General features: G+C 38.0%; 1 protein-coding gene across 15 annotated transcripts in view; it reads right to left on the reverse strand.

Moving 5' to 3' along the window:
* Nucleotides 1-12604, reverse strand: part of LOC136223978 (uncharacterized) — a 39983-nt gene that overhangs the window by 605 nt on the left and 26774 nt on the right. For 14 of the 15 annotated variants that reach the window (XM_066012170.1, XM_066012173.1, XM_066012167.1 and 11 more), the window contains 12 exons: nucleotides 11888-11998; nucleotides 10584-10694; nucleotides 9067-9198; nucleotides 7940-8062; nucleotides 6060-6281; nucleotides 4327-4452; nucleotides 2473-2557; nucleotides 2284-2359; nucleotides 720-883; nucleotides 412-628; nucleotides 213-329; nucleotides 28-123 (listed from right to left, as the gene is read on the reverse strand). In XM_066012170.1, the coding sequence (XP_065868242.1) occupies nucleotides 28-123; nucleotides 213-329; nucleotides 412-628; nucleotides 720-883; nucleotides 2284-2359; nucleotides 2473-2557; nucleotides 4327-4452; nucleotides 6060-6281; nucleotides 7940-8062; nucleotides 9067-9198; nucleotides 10584-10694; nucleotides 11888-11998 (1580 nt within the window). The remainder of the gene's footprint in view (nucleotides 1-27; nucleotides 124-212; nucleotides 330-411; nucleotides 629-719; nucleotides 884-2283; nucleotides 2360-2472; nucleotides 2558-4326; nucleotides 4453-6059; nucleotides 6282-7939; nucleotides 8063-9066; nucleotides 9199-10583; nucleotides 10695-11887; nucleotides 11999-12604) is intronic. The other variant, XM_066012176.1, reaches the window with a different exon arrangement.

Below are 12604 nucleotides of genomic sequence, written 5' to 3' on the forward strand. Positions count from 1 at the left end.
AAGCTATTGAGTTTCGGCGGAAATTACCACTTTTAAAGGAGGAATATGTTCCGGGATAGACAACATTAATCTTTCGTTCCAGACCGGATTCAGGTTGTTCTTTATGACGCGGGTTCTAACCGACTGCAAGACGTAGTAATAGAGACGAAATGAGTACATCATTACAGTTTTACCGAACAACACCTAAGATCGTAAACGAAGTAAAGGCTTACTTGGTGTCCCAATGCAAGGATAACATAGGGATCGCTAGTAACGACATCTCGAACAGCTAAATTAGTTCCTTTGACAACATTAACCTTGATTAATCCGATAAATTCAACCATACCGACCTAAAAGAAAACAAGATTCAGTACTTAAAACAAAGCGTTTCAACTAGATCGCAATGAAGTAGATATATGTTTATGTATGTACCATTATGCTGCTGTTCTTTTTCACGGCCTTCATCTCGGCGTCTTTTCGACCCCAACTATTGCGAAACGCGTGTCCAATACGATGTCGTGTTGTTGGCTGCTTCTCGTAATGTCTCTTATCAGTGGAAGAACCAGAACATGATGAGTTTCTGCTTGGCCGATAAGCACAGATCATTTGGTCATTCGAGTTCAAAAACTCGAGCTGATCATATTTTCTCCTGTTAGATTATTAGATTCCGAAACTCCGAATCAGATTCTCGTAGAGTTTACGTATGTATGGAAGTACGACTATTTTTGTATTAGTGTTACCTAATAAATTCCAAGCGCTCGTCTATAGAGGCATCCGATTTTGGTTTTTTGCAATCATTTGGAAGGCAAGCTTCATATTTCCTGTTTGCTGCATTATTTCCACCCAATTCGAGGAAAGCCGCCACCTGTTCTTCGGCCCAATCATCTAGGTTGACAGAAAGAACCTGGGACATGAAAGACCAAGCTACAGCATCAACAACACAAGACAATTCTTGCACAAAACTATGAACAAGATTCAAAATTACAATCTATGTTGCACGGAAACTGAAACGGATACCAGGAAACGTTTTTTTTTTTGGCGGCCCGGTGCACTACCGGTGTCCCCTGTACTGGGGGCAAACCTTCCCCTGCCAATTTATTTGGCAAGAGGCTGCTCCTAAGACTCGAACCCATGACCTCTTGGTCACACGACAACAACGTACCGTTGCGCCGAGGCTCGCCCTCGGATACCGGGAAACATTATTTAAAAAAAAAATTATAGTTAGGGAAGGGTAACGGAAACGGAAAAGAAACTCAAACAGAAACGGATATGAAGAAGAGTTTCCGTGCAACATAGTTTACATCTCTCTTAGTAATCAATCAGTGACTATGGGCTAAGATTCGTTTTATTCATTCAGCACGCATAAAATGAACCAAAAACAATACATTTCCGGTAAGACATGCATGGAGGACTTAGTGTTTTCGTGCCCAACACGGGGTTAAATGCATCGTTGGTCACTCAACTTTCATTGTTGTCTCAAAATGGTCACTCAATTTTAATTTGTCTCAATAAAATCATTAAACTTTGAATGTTGTTTCAATTAAGTCGCTCCGGTGACTTCAAGAGCAAAAAGACACCGGAAAAGTGACGTGGCTTCCACACCAGCAACTTACACTGCTGACAGAAACGACACATGGCTACCACCTAGTTAGGTGGCAGCCACATGTTTTGATCAGCGGTGAAAATTGGCTACTACTGATGTGGCAACCACGTCTTCCGGTGTCTTTTTGCTCTTCAAGTCGCCGGAATGACTTAATTGAGACAAAATTCAAAGTTGAATGATTTTATTGAGACAAATTGAGGTTGAGTGACGATTTTGAGAAATCATGAAAATTCAATGATCAATAGTGCGTTTAACCTGTTAACTAAGGATAACAGTTGCATAAAAACACAAGTACAAAGAACTAAACGTTAAATTATCAAAACAAGCAGGGGCGAGCGCCAGATAAAGTTACAAGGGGGGCCAAAATTTTAGAGGGGTTACTGGTTGGGCTGGGGGCCAACTCAGGATTTTGACGGACCCAAAATCCTTCACTCACCATACTAAAATGTAATTTTGGGCTGGCTGGGGGGCAACTCGAGATTTTGACGGGGGCCAAAATCTTTCACCCACCCTACTGAAACGTATGTTTGGGCTGGCTAGGGAGGCCAAGGCCCCTCCCAGCCATAGTGTCTGTCCAATAAATTTTGCCAATGACACGAGCCAGAGCCAAAGACGCCTCTTTTCAACCAAAACATAGCATCACAAGATCAGAAAATCTGAAATCACGGAGCAAACGAAGAGTGAAGTTGCAAAAACCGCACCTTCGATATATGTACACCGAGGCTTCTATGAACACCAGAACACTTGATACAAATAAACACTCCACAATTCAAGGACCTGAAAATATAACCAAATGAATAGTTCAACTAAAAGAAGAAAAAAACTCATATATTGATTAAAGTGAACGAAATCGAAAGATAAGAAATTGTAATTCAGTATTAAAAACTTACACCCATTTCGGGTCTGGCGATCCACAATCAGCACACACCTTATTGCAGGATTGGATCAGCAGTTTCTCCAGTTTCTTCATTGGACCTGATTTATGATGAAGGAAATCATGTTACTCAGACACGGGAAAAAGTTAAAACTCGGCCTTTGTACTTGCAGAATGCACCATTCTAGCTCGAGAACTTCAACTTCGACGCATTTGACCTATACATGATTCTCTTGAGCAATGCAGACGTGTTGCTAAAACTTAAAAGGGGTGTGGTTAAACTATGTATGTGTAAGGAGAAAAGTTAAAACATGGCGTTTGGACTTGCACAATGCGTCATTTTAGCTCCACGACAACTTCAATTTCGACACATTTGATCTATACCCGATTCTATTATCAATGCATATAAAGCTGGTGGTTAAACTATTTATAAGGGCAAAAGTTAAAACTTGGCCTTTGTACTTGCATAATTAGCTCCCGAACTTCAATTTCGACACATTTGACATACACCTGATTCTATCAGCAATGCACTTGCTTTGATAAAAGGCGTGTGGTTGAACTATGTACAAGGGAAAAAGTTAAAACTCAGCCTTTGTACTTGCATAATGCGTCATTGTAGCTCCCGAACTTCAATTTCGACGTTTGACATTACCTGATTCTATTAGCAATGCAGATGCGTTGTTAAACGCATGTGGTTAAACTATGTACAAGGGAAAAAGTTAAAAACTCGTCCTTTATACTTGCACAAGGCACCATTTTCGCTCTAGAACTTGAATTTCGACACGTTTGATCGATACCTGATTCTATTAGCAATGTATTATTGAAAGGAAATGTGATTAAACTATGTACTTCAATCGCGTAACTTTGCATTTATTTCAGTGCAATCAATCAAGGGTAACTTTGAAAAAACTAAAATAAAGTGGACTAAGCGTCAGTTTGATTCAGATGTTTCTATTTACTATTTGTTGTTGTGATTGTTTTCCATTACATACGTGGTAGATATTAGCTAATTTTCTTTCTAAAATAGGTATAAGTAGTTGTTTTCTATCCTAACCAAACACTTTGTATCTACTGTTTGAAATACAACATAAAAAAAGAGCTAGAAAAAGAACCAAACCAGCACGAAATGTGCAGAGGGACCAAAAGATAAATTTTGACAAATACAGGAGTCAAATGAGCTAAAACTGAAGAACATAAACCAAAATGACAAACAATAAGTGATACGGGTTTTCTTTGTGACCCAGGCATGCCTAATAGACTGATGTGAAAATTCTTCCGTACGACAATTAGACCTGCACTGTTATATGGTACGTGTGTTGCGTAGTGAAACACTGTCACATTCATAAGATGTCGGTGGCGGAGATGCGTATGTTGAGATGAATGTGTGGTCATACGAGAAAGGATCGGGTGAGTAATGAAATAATTAGGACAAAAGTAGGGGTTACATCTATTGAGAATAAAATGAGGGAAAACCGACTAAGGTGGTTTGGCCATGTAAGACGAAGAGCGCTTGATGCGCTGGTTAGGAGGACCGAAGAGTGGTGCAATGGTGAGGGGTAGGGGAAGACCTAAGCAAACATGGAAGAGGGCGATTGAGAGTGATATGAGTTTATTGGTGATTGAGGAAAATATGGTAGTGGATAGGACGGAGTGGAGGGAGAGAATTTATGTTGCTGTCACGACTTAATTTCACGGTTTCGTATGACGGTTTATGTTAGCCGACCCCGAATCATTTCGGGACTAAGGCTTTGTTGTTGTTGTAAGCAACAAACTATTAAGGATGCCAAATACTACAATAGAGCTGAATTTCAAGATTCCATCAAGCTTCAAGTATGATTAATTAAACGAAAGAAAAGAAAGAGAAGATTACCTTTAAGTCGTTCCTTCTTGCTATTATGTGTTGTTGGTGTTGGTGATGGTGATCGTGATGACGATTGTGATTGTGATGGTGATGGCGGGTCTAAGTACAAAATATCTTGGAGGCAAGTAGTAGTACCTAAAAGAAAAATGCAATTCAATGGCATAAAGCAATGCAGACGCGTCATTAAAAGACATGGTAAAACTATGTATCAGGGAAAAAGTAAAAACTCGACTTTGTAAATGCACAATACGTCATTTTAGCTTCAATTTCGACAGGTTTGTCCTATACCCAATTGTCGTAATGCCTTGAATCAGTATAACACACTATGACAGGAAGCAACGGGGTCTCGCTAGATTCGACATCGTGGGGACATCATGGGTTCGTGGGTTCCAAGTCAGATTAGGTCGTGGGTTCCAAGTCGGATTAGGTTAGATTGGGTATTATAAATACCCCATTATGTAAACCTAATTTGTAATTTGTTTTTCACCTCCTAATAAATACTATTCTCCTTCTGCCCGTGGACTAGCCAACACAACGTTGGTGAACCACGTAAATCTGCATTTTCGATTGTTTATTTATTTATGTTTCATTGATTCCGCACAACAAACTCTCTTAGCAACGCAAACGCGTAGATAACAGGCGTGTGGTTACACTTTGTATGAGGGGAAAAGTCCAAACATGGCCTTTATAATTGCACAATGCATCATTTAAGCTCAAGAACCTCAGTTTTGACACATTTGACCCGCACCCAATTCTATTAGCAATGCAGACGGTTTTAAAAGGCGTATGGTTAAACTACGTATAAGGGAAAAAGTTAAAACATGGCCTTTGTACTTGCACAACGCGTCATTTTAGCTCCAAGAATTTCAATTCCGACACATTTGACCTATACCTGATTATATTAGCAATGCAGATTCTTTGTCAAAAGGTGTGGTTAAATTATGTATAAGGGCAGTTAAAAGTCGACCATTGTACTTGCACAACACGTCATTTTAGCTCCACAACTTCAAGTTCAACACATTTGACCTATACCTGATTCTATTAGCATTGCAGACGCGTTGCTAAAAGGCGTGTTGTTGAACTATGTGTAAGGGAAAAAGTTAAAATTCGGCCTTGGAACTTGCACAATGCGTCCTTTAGCTCCACAAATTCGATTTCGACACATTTCACCCGTAATTGATTTTATTAGCAATGCAAATGTGTTGATAAAAGGCTTTGGGTTAAACTGGGTATAAAGGCAAACGTTAAAGACTTGGCCTCTTGTCATTTTAGCTCCACAACTTCAATTTCGACACATTTGATCATTGACCAATTCTATTAGCAATGCAGACACGTTGCAAAATGCGTTATTTTAGCTAAAGGACTTCCATTTTGATATATTTGACCTATACTTAGCAACGTAGACGCGTTGTAAGAGGCAATGTAGATAAACTATGTACTTCAATTGTGTACTACGCATTCATTTTATTACTATCAATCAAGGAAACTTTGCAAAACTAAAACAAAAGTGGACAAAAGGCTTGTTTGGTTCGACTGTTAGAGAGCCAAATGAGCTAAAATTGAAGTACATAAACCAAAACGATGCCAAATTTTGACTTTTTCCTTCAGTTAAGCAACAAACTATAAGGATGCGAAATACTACACTAAAGCTGAATTTCAAGATTCCATCAATCTTCAATTATGATTAATTAAGAAAGAGGAAAGAATAGAGAATCAATCTTGACAAGAAATTAGAAGATTACCAGGAGATATATGATTTGGTGCTTGTGCTGGTGCTGGTTCAAGTTCTGGTTCTGGTTTTGCTTCAGGTTTAGGTTCAGGTTCAGTTTCAGCTCCAGGTCCAGGTCCAGGTCCAGGTGCAGGTTCAGGTTCAGGTTCAGGTTCAGGTTCAGGTTCAGGTACTGGTTCTGGTGTCGGTGCTGATGAGTCTAAGAACAAACTATCTTCGTGGGGAGTAGAAGTACCTAAAAGAAAAATGAAATTCAATTGCATAATCAATCACAAACTACAGCAATGGGATTGAGCAGAAACAAACAGCGCAAATTGCACCGACGATCAATAAAATTTAGTCACTGAAATTTGGACTTTGCCTCACAAAGTTCACTTTTGGTTTCAATAAAGTCGTCACAGATAATTTGTGTACATAAACACAGCAGCTAGCGCCATCGGCAAGAGTATAATTTTTAGCATATTTTGACACATTTGACCTGTTCCTGATTCTATTAGCAATGCAGACGCCTTGTTAAAAAGCATGTGGTTGAGCTGTGTATAAAAGGGCAGCCCGGTGCACTACGCGTCCCCGCTAAGCGAGGGTCCGGGGAGGGGTCCCACCACAAGGATGTACTGGGGGCACGCCTTCCCCTGCCAATTTTTTTGGCAAGTGGCCGCTCCTAAGACTTGAACCTGTGACCTCTAAAACGGAAAAATTTAAAAATTCTGCCTTTATACTTGCACAATGCGTCATATTAGCTCGAGAACTTCAATTTCGACACATTTGACCTACACCAATTCTATTAGCAATGCACACGCATTGTTAAAAGGCATGTGGTAGAACAATGTATAAGTGCAAAACTTAAAACACGGCCTTTTTATGCAAAATGCGTCAATTTAGCTCCGCAACTTCAATTTCGACACATTTGACCTATACATGGTTCTATTAACAATGCATACACGTTGTTAAAAGGCTCGTGGTTGAAATATGTATAAGTGTAAAGGTTAGAACTCGGCCTTTGTACTTGCACAACAATGCATCATTTTAGCTCTAAGTTCAATTTCGACACATTTGACCAATACCAGATTATTAGCAATGCACACGCATTGTTAAAAGGCGTGTACTTGCACAATGCGTCACTTTACCTCCCTAACTTCAATTTCAACAAATTTGATCCATACGTTATTCTATTAGCAACGGAAATGCGTTATCAGAGGCCAATGTGGTTAAACTATGTACTTCAATTATGTAACTTGCATTTATTTCAGTACTATCAATAAAGGGCAACTTCACGAAAACTAAAATAAAGTGGATTACGGGCCTGTTTGGTTCAACTGTTGTTATTTAGCTATTTGTTGTTGCTGTTTTCTACCTATTAGCCGATTTTCCTTCTAGTAGCTGTTTTTCTATCCTAACCAAACACTTTGTAACCAAAAGGGGCTTCATAAAAAAAGAACTGTCATATTAATATCTGACACATCCCCACACGCAAATGCCCACTAGGCTTGAAGCGTGCACAACACAGACCCATATTACCATGTCCTGCAATCAAATCAACAAATGGGGCTGCCAAGAATCGAACCCTAGACCACTTGATCAAAATGGCTCTGATACCATGTCATGGAACCATTTGAACTAAAAGCTCAAGCTCATAGTTAAATGTCCACTTCATATAATATCTAACAAGAACAAACCGAGTACTAAATGTGCCGAGGAACCAAAAGAATGTTTTGACTAATACAAAACTCAAATGAGCTAAAATTGAAGTACATAAACCAAAATGACAAGTAATATAAGGATGCCAAATACAACAATAAAGCTGAATTTCAAGGTTCCATCAAGCTTCAAATACGATATTAAGAGAAAGAAAAGAAATAGAAACACATTCTCGACAAGAAATTAGAAGATTACCAGAAGATTTATGATGCTCCTTCTTACTATTATTATGAGTTGGTTTTGGTGTTGGTGTTGGTGTTTGTGTTTGTGCCGGTGTTGGTGTAGGTGCTACAGGGTCTTGGTGGAGGGTAGCAGTACCTAAAAGAAAAATGAAATTCAATTGCATAATCAATCACATACTACGGTATTGAACAGAAACAAACACCGCAAATTGCACCGACGATCACTAAAATTTAGAGTCGCTGAAATTTGGAGTTTGTTTCACAAAGGTCACATTCAATTTCGATAAAGACATTCCAGCCAATTTGTGTATAAAAACACAATGGAAAGTTGATGTTGGAAACGAAAAAAGTTGATTATATAGAAACTAAGCCCTATGTCGGACAAGAATATAATTTTCAACATATTTTGACACATTTGACCTATTCATGATTCTATTAGCAATGCAGACGCGTTGTAAAACGGTGTGTGGTTAAACTATGTACAAGGGCAAAAAGTCAAAACTCCGCCTTTGTACTTGCACAAGGCGTCATTTTAGCTCTAGAACTTCAATTTCGACATATTTGACATATACTTAATTCTATTAGCAATAGAGACGCCTTGTTAAAAGGCATGTGGTTAAACCATGTAGAATGGTAAAAGTTCAAACTCAGCCTTTGTACTTGCACAATGCGTCATTTTAGCTCTAGCACTTCAATTTCGACAGGTTTGACCTAGACCTGATTCTATGAGCAATGCAGACGCATAGTTAAAAGGCATGCGGTTAAACTATGTATAAGCGTAAAAGTTAAAACTCGGCCTTTGAACTTGCACAACAATGCATCATTTTAGCTCCACAACTTCAACTTCAATTCCGTTCCTAATTTTATTAGCAATGCAGGCGCATTGATATGTACTTGCACAATGTGTCACTTTACCTCCAGAAATTCAATTTTGACAAATACATGATCAAATAAACCAAAATGACAAACAATAAGTACAATGCCAAATTTTGACTTTTTCCTTTAGTTAAGCAACAAACATAAAGCAGCCAAATACTACAATAAAGACGAATTTCAAAATTCCACAAAGCTTCAAGTATGATTAATTAAGAGAAAGAAACGAAATAGAAAATCACTCTTGACAAGAAATTAGAAGATTACCAGAAGATTTATTTCGTTCCTTCTTGCTACTATGTGGTTCCTTCTTGCTACTATGAGTTGGTGTTGGTTCTGGTTCCAGTAATGGTGCTCGTGGGTCAGGGAAGAAAGTATCTTGGTGGAGAGCAGTAGTACCTAAAAGAAAAATGAAATTCAGTTGCATAATCAATCACAAACTAGGGCACTGGGGCTTGCAGCGTGTACAACACAGGCCCATCCCACCATGTGTTTTTAATTCCACAAATTAATGAGGCTGCTAGGACTCGAACCCTCGACCGTTTGGTGTCCAAGAGGCTTGGATACCATGTCATGAAACCGTTTGAACTAAAAGCTCAAGCTGATAGTTAAGACCCAATCATATATCTTATATTAATCTCTGACGGTTCACAAAGGTCACATTTGATTTCAATAAAGTCATTCCATCCAATTTGTGTATATAAACACACCGAAAAGTTGATGTCACCAAAAAGAAGTTGATTATATGGCAACTAAGAACTGTGTCGGAGAAGAATATAATTTGCAATATATTTTGAAAAATTTGACCTATTCCTGATTCTATTAGCAATGCAGAAACTTTGTGAAAATGTGTGTGGTTAAACTATGTATAAGGGAAAAAGTAAACACTCGGCCTTTGGACTTGCAAAACGTGTCATTTTAGCTCTAGAACTTCAATTTCGACACGTTTAACACATACCTAATTCTATTTGCAATGCAGACGCCTTGTTAAAAGGCATGTGGTTGAACTATGTTACTATGTATAAGGTAAAAGTTAAAACTAAGCCTCAAATTCGGCATATTTGACCTAGTATTGATTCTATCAGCAATGCAGACGCATTGATAAAATGCATGCGGTTAAACTATGTATAAGGGAAAAAGCCAAAACTCGGCCTTTTGAATATGCACAATGTGTCATTTGAGCTCCAGAACACAATTTCAACACATTTGATCTATACGTGATTCTATTAGAAATGTCAAGGCGTTGTTAAAAAGCATGTGGTAAAACTATGTACAAGGGAAAAAGTTAAAACTTGGGTTTTGTATGCAAATTCCTTGTTTTAGCTCCTCAACTTCAATTTAGACACAATTCCATTATCAATGCACACACATTGTTAAAAGGTGTGTGGGTAAACTATGTATAAGCAAAAACGTTAAAATGAAACCTTTTTACTTGCACAACAATGCATCATTTTAGCTCCACAACTTCAATTGCAACATATTTGGCCTATAACCGATTCTATTAGCAATGCAGGCGCATTGTTAAAAGGCGTGTGTGCTTGCCCAATGCGTCACTTTACCTCCAGAAATTCAATTTCGACAAATGCAGGACGCAAATAAATCAAAATGACAAACAATAAGTACACTGCCAAATTTTGACTTCTCCCTTTACTTAAGCAACAAACTATAAGGACGCCAAATACTACAACAAAGCCGAATTCCAAAATTCCATAAAGCTTCAAGTATGATTAATTAACAAAAACAGAAAATAGAATATCATTCTTGGCAAGAAATTAAAAGCTTACCACAAGATTTATGTGGTTCCTTCTTGCTACTATGAGTTGGTGTTGGTTCTGGTTCTAGTACCGGTGCTCGTGGGTCAGGGAAGAAACTATCTTGGTGGGGAGTAGTAGTACCTAAAAAGAAAAATGAAATTCAGTTGCATAATCAATCACAAACTAGGGTCCTCACGGTTGGCCAGCTGTTGATGATATGAATCAAGGCTAGTTTTTTCCGGAAAAATTCAAAAGCATTGGGATTGCGCAGAAACAAAAAGGGTAAATTGCAACATTGATCGCTAAAATTTGGAGTTTGTTCACAAACGTCATATTTAATTTCGGTAAACATATTTAGCCAATTTGTGTATATAAACCCACCAGAAAGTTGATGTGGCACCAAAAAAAGTTGATTATATGGCAAGTAAGCCCCGTGTCGGAGAAGAATATAATTTGCAACATGTTTTGACACATTTGACCTATTCCTTATTTTATTACCAACGCAGACACATTGTGAAAATGTGTGTTGTTAAACTATGTATAAGGGAAAAAGTTAAAACTCGGCCTTTGCACTTGCACAAAGCATCATTTTAGCTCTAGAACTTCAATTACGACACATTTGACATATACCTAATTCTATTTGCAATATAGACGCCTTGTTAAAAGGCATGTGGTTGAATTTGTACTTGCACAATGCTTACCTAGTATTGATTCTATTAGCAATGCAGACGCATTGTTAAAAGGCATGCGGTTAGACTATGTATAACAGAAAAATGTCAAAACTTGGCCATTTTACTTGCATAATGCGTCATTGTAGCTCCAGAACTTCAATTTCGACACATTTGATCTATGCGCATGTGGTAAAACTTATGCATCTGTTAAAGCAATGCATACGGGTTGTTAAAAGGCATGTGGTAGAACTAGGTATAAGGGAAAAAAGTTAAAACTTGGATTTTGTATGCAAATTCGTTGTTTTAGCTCCTCAACTTCAATTTCGACACATTAGACCTGTATGCGATTCCATTAGCAGTGCACATGCATTGTTAAAAGGCGTGTGGGTAAACTATGTATAAGCAAAAAAGATAAAACTCAACCTTTGCACTTGCACAACTATGCATTATTTTCGCTCCAGAACTTCAATTGCGACACATTTGACCTATACCTGATTCTATTAGCAATGGAGGCCCATTGTTAAAAGACGTGTGCTTGCACAAAGCGTCATTTTACCTCCAGAAATTCAATATCGACAAATACAGGACCCAAATAAACCCAAATAAAAAATAATTAAGTACAAGAAATAGAAAATCATTCTTGACAAGAAATTAGAAGATTACCACAAGATTTATGCCCTTCCTTCCTGCTATTATGAGTTGGTGTTGGTTCTGGTTCTAGTGCTGGTGCTCGTGGGTCAGGGAAGGAAGAATCTCGGTGGAGAATAGTAGTACCTAAAAGAAAAATGAAATTCAGTTACATAATCAATCACAAACTAGGGTAAATTGCACTGTTGATCACTAAAATTTGGAGCTTGTTCACAAAGCTCACATTTGATTTCGATAGTCATTCCTGCAAATTTGTGTATATAAACACAACAGAAAGTTGATGTGGCACCGAAAAAATTTGCTTATATGGAAACTAAGCGTTGTGTCGGAGAAGAATATAATTTTCAACATATTTTAACACATTTGAACTATTCCTGATTCTAGTAGCAATGCAGAAATGCGAGTGGTTAAGCTATGTATAAGGGCAAAAGTTAAAGATCGGCCTTTGTACTAACACAACGTGTTGTTTTAGCTCTAGAACTTTAGTTTCGACACATATACCTAATTCTATTAGCAATACAGACGCATTGTTAAAACGCAAGGGATTGAAGTACGTATAAGGTAAAATTTTAAAACTCAACCTTTGTACTTGCACAATGCGTCATTTTAGCTTTAGCACTTCAATTTCGACAGATTTGATTCTATTAGCAACGGAGACGCATTGTTAAAAGGCATGCGGTTAAACTACGAATAAGGGAAGAAGTAAAAAACTGGCCTTTGTACTCTCACAAT

Source organism: Euphorbia lathyris, chromosome 3 (assembly GCF_963576675.1).
Source record: "Euphorbia lathyris chromosome 3, ddEupLath1.1, whole genome shotgun sequence".
NCBI classification, from domain to species: domain Eukaryota; kingdom Viridiplantae; phylum Streptophyta; class Magnoliopsida; order Malpighiales; family Euphorbiaceae; genus Euphorbia; species Euphorbia lathyris.